General features: G+C 47.9%; 1 protein-coding gene across 3 annotated transcripts in view; it reads right to left on the minus strand.

Moving 5' to 3' along the window:
- Window positions 1-1,947: 1,947 nt before the first annotated feature.
- KREMEN1 (kringle containing transmembrane protein 1) overlaps window positions 1,948-17,164 on the minus strand; it is a 74,380-nt gene continuing 59,163 nt past the window's right edge. For 2 of the 3 annotated variants that reach the window (XM_047828383.1, XM_047828381.1), the window contains exons 6-9: window positions 10,089-10,421; window positions 8,860-9,021; window positions 7,681-7,765; window positions 1,948-5,973 (exon numbers count right to left, since the gene is read on the minus strand). In XM_047828383.1, coding sequence (XP_047684339.1) covers window positions 5,805-5,973; window positions 7,681-7,765; window positions 8,860-9,021; window positions 10,089-10,421 — 749 coding nt within the window. In that variant the 3' untranslated portion in view covers window positions 1,948-5,804. The remainder of the gene's footprint in view (window positions 5,974-7,680; window positions 7,766-8,859; window positions 9,022-10,088; window positions 10,422-17,164) is intronic. The other variant, XM_047828382.1, reaches the window with a different exon arrangement.

A 17,164-nucleotide genomic window follows, 5' to 3' on the forward strand; every position in this document is an offset into this window, starting at 1 on the left:
TCCCAGGGATTCTGACTCAGCAGATGGGGCCCAGTAATCTGCATTTTGAACAAGTACATCAGGGATTCTGAGGCAAGTGATCCAGGCAGGTTTTGAGAGACACATCTGCTCATGTTCTTTTGTTGGACTGGCCGGTGCCTCCTTTTCTTGTAGCCAGGACTGGCTGGGGCGGGGACCTTACCTGGCAAAGCACCTCCTAAGATTTTGGAACTGAGGCTCATACAACCAGCAGTGTGTGCCTGTGCCTGAACCAGTCAGGTCAGAAACTTGGCTTTGGGGGTTGCCCCCTCTCCTGCCCTGCCAGCCCCCCACCTGGTCCTGCCCTCGACCCTGGGTCCTGCCCAGCCTCCTCCTCGTCTGCCTGTGCTCTGAGACACTGTCCTCAGCAGCCTTCTGGAATGGCCTCAGACACACCCCAGGAGGTTGTCTGTGCCCACTTTTCCGTGGACTGTGCTCCCCGGACCTGACCCTCCATGCGTCTCAGGCTGCCTCAGTGTCCCACAGGGCCCTCACTCGACTTAGTCCAGACAGAACTCAGCTTGTTTTCTCTCACACCTGGCTCCATGGTCAATCTTTACCTCAAAAACTGAACCCTCTCCCTTCCCCTCAGCCCCCAGTCAGAATCCTTGGGCATCATTTTTGTTCTTAATCTCCCAGCTCCATTCTAGAATAACAAGGAACAGCTACCACTTTCTGAAAACAAACTATAGGTAATACCTCATCCCGACTCTATGAGGTACATGCTGTAATTGTTCCCAGCTGACAGATGAGAAGGTAGGCACACAGAGCTGGGTCAGTGGCCCAAGGTCATGTGGTAAGTGGTGGGGTTGGGGTGTGAGCCTAAGGCCCTGGCCAATGGGTATGGCGTGCTGTCTCTCAGCCTGGAGCCTCCCCTCCATCCACAGCCCTCTGCATCTGTCGTCTGGACCCGTGTGTGTCCGAGCCTCCCGATTGGCCTCCTTGCCCTTGGCCTTACCCCACTACAACTGTTTTTCCTTATTCAAGTAGGAAATGGTTCTAAACTGGGAATCTGATGTCATCCCTCTGCCAAAACCCTTCAAAGGCTGCCTGTTTCACATTCCCTGGCCGCGGCGAATGAATGGTGGGAGCTGAGTCCCGGCAGGCTGGCTCCAGGTCTGGGCTCTCAACTCCTGCCCCGGCCCCTCTCTCAGCCTGTCTCCTCACCAGCGAAACAGGGATGACAGCACCCACCAAACGGCTGCTAGGGTGTGTGCAGCGCCGGACGGGAGCACACAGCTCCCACATAGAGCTCCTACCGGGACTGTTAAAAAGAAGGGGAGGGGGGAAGGACCGTTGCTCTGAAAGGCGAGATGAAATCCACACGGGATATCACTACATAAGCAGTTTACATACATTTCTCACTTAATCCTCATAACCTTTGGAGACATACATACGATGCCATTTTACAGAAGGAGAAGCTGAGGCCAAGGAGTGGACTGACGGAACCAAGGTCAATTCAAACCTGGGTCTTTCTGTGCGCAAAGCCCGTGGCTCTCCCCGTGGCCTGACCCCGATTCCGAGGTGCGGTATGTTGATGTGGAATTCTAACTCCGTCAGGTCTGGCTGGCTGAAGATCCACTGTGGGTCAAAGCTATGATGACACCTGAGGAAATCTGGAACCACTAACAGGAGAAACTGAGCAAACGGTGAGGCCTGGCATTTGCGTGGGCCTCGGAAGAGCACACAGTCTGCCAGCAGGCGACACCCGCCTCGTTCCAAGGTGCTGGGGGCGCCCCTGTAAAAACGACATGCTAGGGGGCCCATCGCTGTTTCTACAACAGTGAGAATATTTATTTTCTCCAGACAGTAAAAATAACATTTTTCTCTCTTTTGTAAAAGTTAAGTACCATTACATTCCATTTTCTTAAATAACAAAATCCTAAAAATATATATTAAATTGTATACAGTGCGTCACACTTCATCTTATATTTTAAAATACATGATGTTTCTATTTTATTCTCAAAGTTGCATATTAAGAGCATATTTACAAATAAAGCCTTGTCATCCAGAGTCAAGATCCCTGCGGGAAGGTGAGTCTGGATGTGGGCAGGTCTTGACGCTGCGTGAACCCCAAAATGGCAGCTCCCTGTGCGGGAAGGGAAAGGGTCCCCCACTGTGTGCTCCTGAAGACACATCCTTTCTGAAGCAGATTTACCTCAGACTTTCCTCCACTCCCCACTTCTGCCTTGTTGAGTATGTTTGACTTGGCAAGACAGAAGCCTGTGACATGGGCTGTGCTGGGGTCTGCAGGCGGCAGGTGAGGCCCCTTGTCACCCCTGAGCTGTCCAGTCTGAGGGGAGGCAGCTGCAGCTGGAAGGTTTAAGAAATACCCCGCGCCAGGGCAGCTAAGCTGAGAGACCTGGCCAGGAGGTAGAACAGTGAGGAAGGTAAACAAAGACACCAGGGGAAACAATCACGAAGTTAAAAGTTCCCAAGGTAGTAACAAAAGCAGACATCAAACACCAAACAGGAGATCCGAAACCCAAGAGGGTGGGGGTTGACTGGGCTGTGGGGTGGGGAGCTGGCTGGGCTCTGGGAGACCTGGATGGCCTCATCAGACAAGGGAGACGGGATCTCGGAGGCCATCCACTGATAAGTGCTCTCGAAGATCAAGTGCCCAGGATGCATGGGGCTTGGTGATGGCCTACGAGCCCTGCTGGTGCGTCAAGACGGCCTCGTGGGATCCTGAGGGGATCAGGCCAGCTCCTGCCCTGGGCTGACAATGGGGCGAGTGGGTAGCGTTGTATGGGTTTGGCCTGAGGGCCAGAACAGCTGTACTTGCTAGTGCTTTGATCTTTGTGGGTTTCTGGCCGATGGGAGTCTTGAGCCAGAACCCACACTGAAGAAGTCACAGGAGCCTGGTTACCTTGCTCACGCCCAGAAAGAGACCTCAACCCTGTCCTGACAAGGGGGATGTGGAGGAGACACCTGGGGTTCATGCCTATACCTCCTCTGTTCTGCAAGTAAGTGGACACTTGGGGAAGAACATGGGGCGCCATGTGCCTTCCAAGGGGCCAAGGACACTGTGAAAGGCGGCTAAGAGACCAGAGATCAGGTTCACAACTGGCTGCGGTGCATTTACCACGGAGGCCTCAAGATCTGCTACCAGCAGAGCTCCCTCCCTGGTCCCGCACTAAAGGGGTGAGGAGGGCACACAGGCCCAGGGGCCCTGTTACAGCCTCTTCCTCCTTCCCTCTATCACCTCAGGGCAGAGGGTCTGGGCAGGATGCTTTCAAAGTGGCAGCCATGGTGGTCCCCAAAGCCCCTCCCCTTCCTCTTGCATAATCTGCTTGTGATCCTTTCTCAGGGGCATGCTTTTCAACCCCTCCCATCTCCACTTTCTCTCCAAAGTACAGATCTTTCCAGATCAAGTATAGGCCTCCTACTGTGCTCCTGGAAGCATCCCTCACTTCCTCTGGGACAATTTATTTCTCAGGTATTTACTTAGCCACAGGGGACCCTCTGTGGGGTGTTGCTGACAGGTTCCAACCAGGGCCAGGGCTGAGGCTGAGGTGTTTATGGAGGTTCGGCCTGGGACAATTTATGGCCTCTCTCCCCCAGCGCTGTCCTGAGGCTGGTTTGGGTTTCCTGGGGCTGCTCCCTGGACAGTAAGTTGATCCTGCTGGCAATGGGCTGTGCCAGAACCAGCAGGAAGGAGGTCACTGGGGCGTCACCAGCACTTCCTGGGACTCGGAATGGGCTGCTCCAGCTGCAGACTCAGACAACACACTGGCTGTGTAAGGTGGGCAGGGTGGGTGGCAGGGCCCACGGGATGCCCCAAAGGCCAACGGCCACAGGAAGCCCTAGGCAGCTGAACAACTGCCTTTTGGCCAGGCAACCCCCTCCAGGGGCTAAATTCCACATTCCCTTTGTGCTATCAATGGATCTATTCAGGGCACAGGGGCCTTTGTGACTGCATACACCTGACACTTGGTTCAGAGGAGATTCCACGACAGCCGGGAATAGCTTAGAGGGGAGACTGCACATGTCAGTGTATTTCCAGTTGTGTGGGACAGGCCTCTCCCTGCAGACCCAGAGGCCTGTGGACAGCTGCTCCCGGGTAATTATCCTTTCCAGATCAAAGCGTGAAGACAGCATCGAGCAGCTCCGTGCCTGCCACAGGCCTGACCCAGTACCTGGGGCAGCGCCCCTGCCCTCCTGTGGACACACTGCCCCATTCCCCCCTTCTCGTGCCCCTATGAGGGCCAGGTCCCAACATCTCCCCTGGTTGCTGGGTGTCATGTCGCCCTGTAGACACCTCCCAGCTGGCCCCACACGGTCCTCGGCCTTTCTGGGAGCAGCCAGGTACACAGATGGGTTGCCAGCATGGCGGAACCCCAGGAAAGGCCACAGCAGGCAGTAGCTTAGGGATTTGGGAGAGGTGGGCAAAGTGCTCCGAAGAGAGAACTGTGAGGCCAGAGGCCCAGGTGCCGCTGGGAGAGTCACACTCTTGACAATCGCCCAGGTCTGACCCAGACCTGGCCTTCAGAGGCATGGGCTGCTCTTCTCAGCTGCTGCTGACAAAGCCTACTTTTGGACGGATGCGGGGGACTTCTAAGCTGGAGAAGGCTCTTGCTCTCAACCGGCAGCCACTGCAGCTGCACCCGTCAATCTTAGGAGGCCTACCTTTGGAGGGTCTCCGGCCCCCAAAGCCTCCCTCTCTCAGCCCTCATGCCACTCCCAGCAACTCCCTTCCCCATCTGAAGGGCTGGGTAGTGCGAGGCCAGGGGCAAGAGCCCTCTCCCTGCCACTGAGCTTTTCCAGAACTGCCCTCTGTCCCCATAAGAAGGGGCAGAGAGGGCCTCAGAGAGCACAGGCTGCCTGCTGTTTTTTCATCTTCTTTTAAGACGAGGGACGCTCAAAGGAGGGACTGCTGGTGCCTGGGTCGCACTTAATGCTGTCTAAAGGCTAAGCCCCATACTGAACTGAGAGAATCGTGGAGAGACGGGGCCTGGCTCAAGTTCCACAGGACCGTGAGCTGCTCAGGGGCAAGGTCAGGTCATCCAATACAATAAGGAGTCACTGAGCACCTATAAAAGCTTTCCGTAGAGCCGACATGGATGTTTTATACAACCGTCTGCAGGCTTGCTCTGCTGATCACCAGGCTATGGAAAGAAGCTGTAGAGAGAAGCCCGTGTGTGGCAGGTGGCACGTTTGACGTGATTTGGGGTCAATTCCCAGGCTCTCCCAGGTTGGAGGAGGCCCATCCTCATTCAGCACCCAACGAGCTAGGCCCCAGAGTCAGCACAGAGCACAGGCCCTCTTATGCTTTGGGGTGCTAATGCCCAGGAATACAGGACCAGGCCAGTCCCCAAGAGAACCTCAGAATTCTCCCTGTTTTAAACCATAAAGCCCAGGAGAAAGCGATTTGTGAGGACAAAACAGAGAAGAAGCAAGCAAGACTCAGCATACACTACATCTACCCACCACCCTACCGTTGTCTAGAAGGTACCTGAGCCCAGCGCCAGACACAACCAACTCTGCCATCACAGCCCCTCTGTCCTGACACCCCCATTCCTAGATGAGAGAGACAGAGGTACAGGGAAGGCCCAGACCCGGGACCTTGAGTCTCTCTCCTAAGTGCAGTGATGAAGCAGGGTGAGTCCAGGCTACGCCTGCCCCTGCAGCAAGGTGTCCCTTCCCGACTCGTATGATGGCGTTCCTGCCAAGGCTGACAGAGAGGCCAAGGGAGAGGCAGGGAGAGTCGGTCAGAGGAAACCACGGGTCCTCAGTGGCCTTGATCTCAGAGGGACCTCGTGTCCTGGGCATGGAGAAGGGAGCTTTTAGTCACTCACAAGAGGATTACGGTCATCTTGTTGACTCTGACCCTTAAGCTTTTTCTTAAAGATGGAAATCGAAGTAGAAGGCTCATAAAAAATGGTCCAGATTTCCCCCGACGTCCCTGGCTGACGACAATCCCTAAGGTCCCCTGAAGCAGGAACACGATGGGATCTGTCAAACAAAAACAACTTAATATTTCAAGTAGAACACGACAAAGCACCCAAAACAACTTACTGTCTCCTGAGATACCTGTACTTTCGAAATGGGACAATGAGTGAGGTGAGGCCTCAGGAAAGACCTAATAGATGCCTGTTGGAGGTCTGAAGGCCTATTGTGTGAATGAAATGTGTCCCGTGGGATGGAAATGCAGCGGCACAGATTCCAGCTCATATAACAAAGAACTTTCTAACTGGAAGAGCTATTCAAATCTGGAAGGGGCTGGCCTGAGACATTATGAGTTTTCAAACTTTCTTTCTTTCTTTCTTTCTTTCTTTCTTTCTTTCTTTCTTTCTTTCTTTCTTTCCTTTCCTTCTCTCTCTCTTTTTCTTTTTCTTTTTTAAATAGAACATTTCTTCAATGATATTTATCTGGAAGCCCACCTAGTTAAAACAAGAGAAAGCCAAAATCTCTGAAGCAGGTCCTGCCTTATTGCCAACACGTGCCCTTGTCCCCATGTCAGCCCCCAGGGCTGCCTGCTAGGGAAGCTGCAGAGGGACCCCAGTGTCACAAGGGAGTCAGACATGTGCTTTAGGGCCTGGGTGTGTGGCAGAGTGGTGGGCCCTACAGAAAGCCTCCTGCTCTCTTGCTGCACCTGAGAGGCTTTCCCAGACCATGTGAATTGCGACTTAGAAAAAAGATATGTATAGATATAGATATAGATAGATATAGAGATAGATATAGATATAGACATGTATATATATGCATATATATAATATTATATATAAATTATATACAAATTATATTATATCTCTTATTATATATGAGAGTGAACTCAGTAAACATTAAAAAAGACATTATTTCCACTGAAAAATGTGAGGTACAGGGTACAGAGGCCTACAAGGGCAGCCTTCACAAAGCAATGGAGGAGCCAGCATATCAAAACTTCTGTGGTGGAGGGCAAGTGAGAAGGTCAGGACAAGGGTGGCTTTTATAAGACACCAATGGTCAGGAAAGGCCTTGAAATAGAGCCTGTATATCAGTTATAGCTCAATAAAACCGGTGGGGGAAAAAAGGAGCAAGCCTGACCTGGGAGCTACAGGAAAGACAGAGTCTAGCAAAAGTCAGAGCTCTTCTCTGTAAGTACACAAACATCAGCAGCATGAATAATTGTCTCCTTTCCTGGAAGGCGGAACTGTTAAACCCAAGTAGCAAAGTAAGGGAAGGAAATATTTTTTCCCTTATTGGTCAGAACGGAAGGATCTCTTAAGTAATTGTTTTTAAATAATTATGAAGCAATACATAATAAAATATTAGGATTCTCCTCCTAAGGATGTTTCCTAATTTCTAGAAGGCATTAGGAAATATGAGTGAGAGTGTTTTAGAAATCTTTGCTCTTATGTGAAGATTTTTTTAAGGGGCCAGCACAAGCCAAAAATTGGAAATTGTTGCTTTTTATGCCCAGACTGTTTCAATCCTCCTTGAAATCATATCCCTTGAATCAGGAGCAAACACGATCCCTCAAACCTCAGTGAGATTTGTCCAGTTGTACATTTCACTCTACAGAGAATGAGGAATGTGTACTGACTTATGTTGCCTTAGGACTAAGGGCTTTGGAATCATGTTCTGATATTACAATTGCTCCCAGACAAATGAAGCGCAGCATAAAAGGAGTTCAGAGCCTTCCCTTCCCGGAATCAGGCAACTTTCTATCATACTCACTTGAATGTGACGTGCAGAAGTATCTTTGCTACAATGGCCGTGACTGTAAGGATGAGAAGGGTTGCCAGGCCATATACTGTCCATCCTGCAAGTATAAAAGACAGGGCTTATTGGACCTGTTTGAGCTCAGTTTTCAGAAAGAGGTCTGTTGGAAGCTGCAAATGAACACTGGTAGCTCAGAAATGCAGGTGTGGCTGAGGAGCCCTCTGTAGGTGGGGGCAGCCACCAAACACAGTGGAGAGCTGGGCTGGCAAGGAGCCCCGGGCCCTCTGAGCACCTCGCCTTGCTCTAGAGCTCCCTCTTGGAGAGAAGCAGGCAGTGTGGGCCAGAGTGCATTCAACTTGGGAGTTGAAAGGAGTGATATGCACTGTGTCTTTACCACTGGAATCACTGTGCAAACACAGAGGAGTTACATAAACTCTTTGGGCATCAGTTTCCTTATCTGAGGAATGAGATGTGTGACCCGTGAAATCCTACCGGGATATAAAAACAAACAACGCAGAGCAAGCACTGGATGGACTCTCCTCCCTGACCTTCTAAGGGGGTCTGCAGGGGAAAACACCTAGGCTGGATAACTACTAACGGTAGGTACTTGGCACGTCTCCCAGCTCCTAAAGGCTCCACCTTCCCTGGCAGAAGAGAATACAGAGTATGCCCCAACCAAGTTAGCCACTGTCTCTCTCCTGCATAACTTTTCTTCACAGCTCTTGTCACTATCTGACCTGTTATTTTGCTTCTTGTCTCTCTCTTCGCAATTACAGGCCATAGGAGGGCAGGGATGTTGACTGCCTAAAACAGCGCCTGGCACCACTGAAGCGCTTACATATCTTTTGAATGAATGAATGAATGAATGAATGAATGAATGGAGCTCTTGTAAATGCCAGTGAATTTAGCGAGCTACAACTTGGAGCTCCAGAAGGATATTCTCCAAGTGAGAAAGTGATGGATTAGCTGATTAATCACAGTGTACGAAGACACTCATGCTGGATCTTTGGAGGGGAGCACTTTCTCCTGAGGACCAAGGAATCAAGCTAATGAGAGAATGTCCCTCAAAGGCCAGGACCGTCACAGAGCCAGTGCCCACAACCCGCCTCAGAAGAGTGCTCTTTCTCTAACTGCCAAAAGCACTGCCCTCAAGCCCCGTGGCTTCCATCCCCTTTGGTGGTATCTGGGAACTGCTACCTGGGACAGTCTGGGGTGGGTGGCTAGGGCTGGTGGTGATGACATAGAGGACTTTGGAGGACCGGGCTGCACTGACGCTGAGGTTGGCTTGCTCCGTGATCACCTCAGCCAGTGTCTGGTTGGCAGTGGGCCTCTCCTGTGGCAGCTCTTCCTTGACAGCTGGAAGATCAAAGGAATTAAGTGAGAAGAATGCTGATACAGACAACGGAGAACTTCGGAGGAGAAAGTACTGGCTATGAGAAGGCGGGTTTTTTTCGAATTCACCTCTGCGCGTAATTCTCTCCACTGACCCCACTAGCCCCAAAGCAGAACCTGTCAGGCTCTGGCCCAGATAGTCACAGAAGGAAGGAGCTGTCAACTCCTACTATTTGACTGGTCTCTTTGAGGACACCTGAGCATGCTTTCTTGTTTTCCTTGCACCTCTGCAGCGATGGCACCCTCTTCCTAACTATTCACCCAAATCCTACCTGTTCTCAAGACTGTCCCACCTGAGGAGATGCCTCCTCCCTCTGAATTCCTGTAGCACACACTGATTGATCTGTTCCTGACGCCCTCGGCATCCAGGACAACGACCAGGTCTCAGACACCCTTGTGTTTCTTGCATGCTGGCAAAGAGATGTGCCTGGCATATGCGTGTACACATCAGAGTCAGAGAATGGGGCTCCACCTTAGGAAAGCTTTTTTAAAAGTTATATTGGGCTTTTCCTGTTGTTCATTTTCTTTTTAAAGCTATGTTTATTTATTTATTTTTTTAGTAATCTCTACACTCAACAAAGGGCTCCAACTCATGACTCTGAGATCAAGAGTTGCATGTACTTCTGACTGAGCCAGGCAGGTGTCCCTTAGGAGGGTTTAAAGAAAGATGGGAAACTAGTCTTTTGGGATTGGTTAGGATATTGAAAGGCAGGAGGATGGACCAAATGACCTTTTTAAAGCCTTCTAATTCTATCAGTCTCAGCTCTTTCTTTCAGTTCTTCTTTCAACCCTGCCATGAAAATTGTCATCAGAACAACTAAAGTAGCAAAATTGACAGGTGTTGCCTCTTTCCTGTATCATGAAGTGTACACAAGTTTTGAAACAGGAGGTGGGAAAACCTGCAAATTGAGCCTGTAGCTCCTGACTCACAGCCCCAGCAAGACCTGACCGGGGCCCTCAGGTCACCACAGTGTGCAAGCGGAGCCTGAGGCACAGCCTGGAGGGCCCCGAAGAAGGCCGGGAAGGGTTACCTTGGTATAAGACAGCAAATCCCTGGGCTTGATTGATGCGATCAGAGAAGAAATACAAAATGATAAAATCCAGAGAGACGTTAAAGGACAGAGGTGGGCGGTTCCTCCCATTGAAACGGACCAGGACACGGTGGGTGTAGCCGTCCAGCAGCTCCACCATGTCTGCGGAATCCCTGATGTCGAACAAGGTGAAGTTGAAGTGGATGTGAGAGGCTCCCGGAACCCGGATGGTCCAGTAGCAGACCCTCCCCGTGGCGTAGGTATCGGGAAAGTCAGGGGAATAGACCACTGCGGTCATGGCCGAGTAGTTCCCGCCGCAGGCACCAACAAGAGCTGTGGAAGACACAAGGACACCAGCCCTCAGCCTGGGGCTCAGCCACAGTTACAAACAAAACTCTTCCTAACTAATGTGATCCAGTTTGGGACATTGTTTTTTGTCTACAAGACCAGACCGTCTTAGGTTTCAGGATCAAATCACAGAATGAATCGCTTAAACCCTGAACAAATGACTTTAGAGGGTTTTGGTTGTTCTTTTTTTTTTGCCCAGGAGACTTTAGAATTAGCACACAGCACAGTGAGCACAGAGGCTCGGCCTACGTGGGGGCAGGACTGGAGTCAGAGAGTCTAGGTTCGGGACCAGCTGGCGATGTGATCCCGGGGGCTGCACTTCACTTCTAGAACTCTGCCTCTCTCGTTTGGAGGATGGAGAGACCACCACCTGTTCCTGTATCACACGGATGCGTGAGGACAGATGAGACGAAGCACATGAATATGCCGGGGCCTCTTTGGCAGGGCAGGCACTTGATGAGCTAATGTCGTAAAAAGAGAAGGGCTTTACCGCTGCTCGGGCACTCCTGATACATTAGGGGTGCAATGCTCACGTGAGGGTCCACACATTTACCAAGCAGGAGAAAACCGGTCCAAGATGTGACTTTCTGCACAGTGGAAATACTCGGTTCTGATTACTCTGTACTAAGCACATTTGGTTTCTCTGGACTCCCCTTTGGGGTTGGCGAATTCTCGGAAGGGGATACAACCACTTCACTGTATCTGAATGAGTGAAGTGTAAATGAGATCCTGGAAATGAAAGTCCCTGAGATGGAGTGTACGACCGGGATTTAAAAAGCAGGCTTAGGGGGAGTCCCACTTCCCTTCAGTATGTAGAAAGCAGTAAGAGAATGCTGCTCCCATCCGGACAACGAGAAAAAGCTCAAAACTCTTCCTTATACCATCAGAAAGCTGAAGTGTCAAGACCACCAAGAGAAGTGAACTCTAAAAAGTAAGAAGTCCTTCTGAGGAGAGTCGGGGCACACAAAGTGTTTCATTTTTTTTTTTAATTTTTTTTAATGTTTATTTGTGTGTGGGAGAGACAGACAGACACAGTGTGAGCGGGGGAGGGGCAGAGAGAGAGGAAGACACAGAATCCAAAGCAGGCTCCAGGCTCTGAGCTGCCAGCACACAGCCCAACGTGGGGCTCGAACTCACAGACTGTGAGATCGTGACCTGAGCCGAAGTCAGATGCTTAACCGACTGAGCCACCCAGGCGCCCCAAAGTGTTTCATTTTTAACAGGGCATGAGAGGAAGAGGTGACCACCAAAAAAAAAAAAAAAACCAGCAAGTAAGATGAAAGGAGCTAAAATGTTGAGCGTGGGCTAGCCTCTCAGTCTAGAATGAGCAGGGGCCCCAGACACGGTGGGAATCTGCACTCACTTGCAAGCAGTTCTGAGCAGACCCTCACCCAGTGCCCACAAGAATGACTGGGGTAGGGAAGGAGGCCAGAGTCCCCCTTGGTGGCACTTGTACAGGGATTATCACTGCTGTTGGCGGACAGGTGTGAAACATTGCCAGCTTCCTAGACCCTCCTCTCAAAAGAGGCAAAAGCCTCAAGCTGCTGCAAACCCTCTTGCTCCCAGGGCCACTGGAGGGGCAGAAGCAAAACCTGTTTGCCTCAGTGGAGGGAACAGGAAACTCCCTCCTTTCTGCCAGAGTAACCAGGCAAAGACCCACTGCTTCTGAGGGAAAAGCAGAGGCAAAGGCATCAGCCTCCGGCCGCCTTGAGCCCCCAGATCCTGCATCAATGCATAGCAGAGGTCTGCTGCCCCTGAGAGATGGGATTCAAACAAGGCAGTGTTTGACTGCTGGCAAGAGAGGGGGTGTGTGGGAATGCTGAAAAGGCCCCACCTCTGAGGCCCAGTAATGTCCTGTCTAAGACTATGTATGAAGTAGGAGGGCAGGAACCCCCTCAGCTCACCACTAGCATAGCACCAAGTAATAAGCAACAGCAGTCTGCCATTGAGGGAGGGGAAAGAGGGTAAAGAAAGATCCCTTCTGTGGCAAAGGTATGTAGAAGCTACTCAAATCTGAGGAAGGAACAGAAACACTGAAAAAAAAACCAAAAACCCAAAACCCACTGGTATCCCAGGCTCCACACTAAGCCACAAGACAACAGCAGTCTATCGCTGGAAGAATTTGAAGACTGATACGCACTCAGGGTAAAGACAGAAACAATAATACCCAAACCCAGCTCAACTACTGATATAATGGCTCAATCCCCACACTAAACAGGCCTTCCCATTTCTGTATACTATATATAGAATTCTATATAGTATATATTCTATATGCTACATACTCAGTCTATATATACTATTCTATATACTCAGTCTCTACTGTTCTCCTACACATAATGTATGGCATTCAATAAAATATGACAACACACATATAAAACAAGCAAGCAAGGAAGGAAAGAAGAAGTGGAAAAAAAAGACTCATGGTCAAGCGATAAAACAATCTATAGGATCAGACTCAATAATGATGCAGATGTTATAGAACTATCAGCCAGGGGCCACATGATCAATACAAAAAAGATCTAGTGGAAAAGATGGGCAACATTCCTGGACAGATTGGAAATTCCAGTAAAGATATGGTAACTAAAAAAAGAGTCACATATAAATGTTATAAATGAAACAATATCAGAGATGAAGAATTCCTTTGATGGACTTATAAACAGACTACACACAGCTAAGGAAAGAATCAATAAATTTGAAGATAGGTCAATAGAAATTATCTGAAATGAAAAACAGGAAAAAAAGAAGTGAGGAAAAAAAACTGAAAATAGAATGGAGCCTCCAGTAGCTGTGGAACAATATCAAATGATCTAACAACGAGTTCTAGAAAGAGAAGAAAAAGAGAAGGGGGCAGAAGAAATATTTGAAGAGATAATGGCTAAGAATGCTCCAAAGTCAATGATAGGTGATCTAGGAATCTAGGCAAATAACAAGCAAACCAATTTAAAAACAAAAATTAAAAACAAACAAAACAAACAAAAAACACATCTAGATACATCATAGTCAAATGCTGAAAACCAAAAACAAACATAAATTCCAGAAAGCAGGCAGAGAAGGGAAAAGATTACGTACGGGGAACAAAGATAGAGCCAACATCACTAGAAACTGTGCAAGTCACAAGGCAAGGGAGCATTTTTGAGATACATAAAGAAAAAAAAAACAACCTCTCAGCATAGAATTCAATATCCAGCAAAAACATTTTTCTAAAATGAAGGTGAAATAAGGTTTTCTCAAACAAAAGTTGAGAGAAGCCACTGACAGCAGACCTGCATTAGAGAAAATGCTAAAGGAACTTATTTTGGCCAAAAGAATATACCAGATGGCAAATAAGAACATGAAAAGATGTTCACCATCGTTGGTAATTACAGAAATGCAAATTAAAACCATAATGAGTTGAGGTGCCTGGGTGGCTCAGTTGGTTAAACGTATGACTTCGGCTCAGGTCATGATATCACGGTTTGTGAGTTCAAGTCCCACATCAGGCTCTGTGCTGACAGCTCAGAACCTGGAGCCTTCTTTGAATTCTGTGTCTCCCTCTCTCTCTCTGCCCCTCCTCTGCTTGTGCTGTCTCTCTCTCTCAAAAATAAACAAACATTAAAAATTTTTTTTAAAAAACATGAGTTACCACTGTGTACCTGCTAGAATGGCTAACTCTAAAAACAAAACAAAACAAAACAAAACAAAAGACTATACAAAGGGCAGGAGAGGATGAGGAGCAACTAAGAAGTCTCACATATTGTTTGTCAGAATGCAAAATGGTATGGCCAGTTTGGAAAACAGTTGGTAGTGTCTTATAATGCCAAATACGCACTTAGCATATGACCCAGAAATCCTACTTCTGGGTATTTACCCGAGAGAAATGAAAGCGCATGCTCACACAAACACCTGTACATTTAAGTGAAGAGCAGCTTCACAGCATCTTTATCATAGACAGACCAATGTTTATCAATGGGTAAATGGATGAACAAATTGTGATAGATTTGTATAAAGGCATACATATTGCTTCTTAGCAATAAAAAGGAGCTACAGAAACAATTGTGGGTGAATCTCAAAAGCAGTACACTAAGAAGACAGACATAAATGGTTACATACTATATGATTCCATTTATATGACATTCTTCAAAAGATAGAACTATGCAGATGGAATACAGATCTGTGGTCACTAAGGGCTGGGGGCGGAAAAAAAGACTGAGCACAAAAGGGACAAGAGATCTTTTTGAGGTGATGAAAATGTTCTATATCTTGACTGTGTATTTGTTTGTCAAATCTTATCAAACTGTACAACTAGAAGGGCGATTTTTACTGTATCTAAATTACACCTCATAAACCCAAAATTTTTAAAAAGGGAAGCTGTAGAAAAAGATTTCCTGGGTAATCATCCTGACTTTCCCACGTCCTAACTGTGAATTTGCACAAGAAACTAGATACCTCAGTTTCCTTATCCATACCAATGAAAATAATAATAGTTTCTCCCTCGTGGGTTTTATAAGAATTAAAAGGAGTTGATCTATGTAAAGTGTTTAGTACAGGACCTGGCACATAGTGTAAGCTCAGCATTAGCTATACTACTATTATTATTTGTAAAGAATAAAGTGTTCAGTTTAAACTGATATTTCAACACCAAAAGGCAGACCTTAAACTTAGTACTTTTGATTTCCAGATGTGTGCCATGCAAACAGCAGATTCAGTTCAGCAATTTTGAGAGCAGACACATGACATCTATGATAGATTACTAAAATTCAGTGATAATTCAACAGGAAACTCGAAACTCAGGAATATAGTCAAATCTTATTTCTGAAGGGGAGATTGGCCTGACACATACAACCTGAGCAGGTGGAGGCCCTGGAATAGCCCTGGGCAAAACCTCCAGTGGCAGAATGCCAGTGTCTTCCTACCTTCTTTGATTTAGCATCTCCAGCCAGCCTCGGGATTAGCTAAGTCAGTTTCTTCAGGAATAGACTTCAGGCATTAGCTGGGATCAGCCAGCCTCCCCCAGATGCAGCCGAGTGGTCCGCTTCTAGACACGAACGATACTGGACATGTCGAAGGAAATAAACCCTAACCAAATGGGTCCTAGCCATGAATCAGATTCCACTGGGCCCAGAAAAGGAAAAGAGTATTACCGTATTCCATCAGCTCTAGGGGGAACATTTTAATCTTTAAAAGTGGAAGGTATCTGTCAATCAAGGCATGTCACTGTTTAATTGGAAGAATTTTTTTCCCCTCAGTGATATGCAAAATGATGTTGCATCTCACAACTGATAGTGTCTTGGAGTCTATGAAATAATATTACTAATGCAATCTTAGTGGTCAGATTTTACTGGACCTTAGGCCCTCAATATTTTTCACCATTAATCTCTTCTCTTTCCACTGAAGCAGAAGTTCTATGAGGGAGGGAAGTATCTCCATCTGTGGGACCTTGGGCAAGCTACTGAACTTTTATGACCCTCAATTTTCTCCTCAGGCAGATAAGGATAATAGTATCTGCTTCAACAGTATTGTAATTAAGGGAGGGAATGCATGAAAAGCAAATACAGTGAAGTGCCCTATAAAACTATATGTGCTCAACTAATGTTACAGAGTAGGAGCCAATCCACGACTCCCCTGTCTTTTCAGTGTCTAGAAGCTGAGAGGTACCCAAGAGGCCAGCCTGGGCAGCCTCTGTAGCCTACTCTTGACTCCTGCCTCTCTGACCTTTTTCTCTTTCGTTTTCTTTCTTTCTTTCTTTCTTTCTTTCTTTCTTTCTTTCTTTCTTTCTTTCTTTCCTCTCTTTTTCTTTTTCTTTCTTTCTTTCTCTTTCTTTCTTTCTTTCTTTCTTTCCTTCTTTCTTTCTTTTCTTTTTCTCTTTCTTTCTTTCTTTCTTTCTTTGTAATGTTTTAAATATTGTTTAATGTTTTAATGTTTTTAATTTATTTATTTTGAGAGAGAGAGAGAGGCCCGAGATGGGGAGAGGCAGAGAGAGAGAGAGACAGAGATAGAGAGAGAGAGGGAATCCCAAGCAGGCTCTGCACTGTCACTGTAGAGCCCTCCAGGGAGCTTGATCTCATGAACCTTGAGATCATGATCTGAGCTGAAATTGGGAGTCGAGAGCTTAACCAACTGAGCCATCCAGGCACTCTAGCCTCTCTGATCTTTTATTTGGTTCTGATAATTCAATAAAATTGAGTCCTAGGGGCAGCAGGAGCTCTGAATCTTCTGTTAGTGCTGCATTTACACACAGTATCCAGCCTACTTCAGCAACCTCCTGAAGCTCAGGAGAGTTTGCTGGAAAATCAGTCAGACAGACAGCCTACGGCAAATTACTTGATGTGGCAATGATGACAGAGCAGACAGCAGCCTCCATAGTCCCTCTCCTGAAGTGCAAACGCAGCCTAAGAGCCACTAGAGCTGAGGAGCCCAGAGCGGAGAACAAGAGGTATCCACGGACATTCTGGCTGGGACCTGGGTTCCGGCCACACTGGTAGCAGAGCCTGATATGCTGGGAAACCATCACCTGGTCCCTTTCTCCAATCTTTAAAAAACAATTTATTTTAATGTTCATTTATTTTTGACAGAGAGAGTGAGAGAGAGAGAGAGAGAGAGAGAGAGAGAGAGAGAGAGAGAGAGACAGAGCATGAACGGGGGAGGGGCAGAGAGAGAGGGAGACATAGAATCCAAAGCAGGCTCCGGGCTCCGAGCTGTCAGCACAGAGCCCGATGCGGGGCTCGAACTCACGGACTGTGAGATCATGA

The sequence above is a fragment of the Prionailurus viverrinus genome, chromosome D3, assembly GCF_022837055.1.
Source record: "Prionailurus viverrinus isolate Anna chromosome D3, UM_Priviv_1.0, whole genome shotgun sequence".
In the NCBI taxonomy this organism is placed as follows: domain Eukaryota; kingdom Metazoa; phylum Chordata; class Mammalia; order Carnivora; family Felidae; genus Prionailurus; species Prionailurus viverrinus.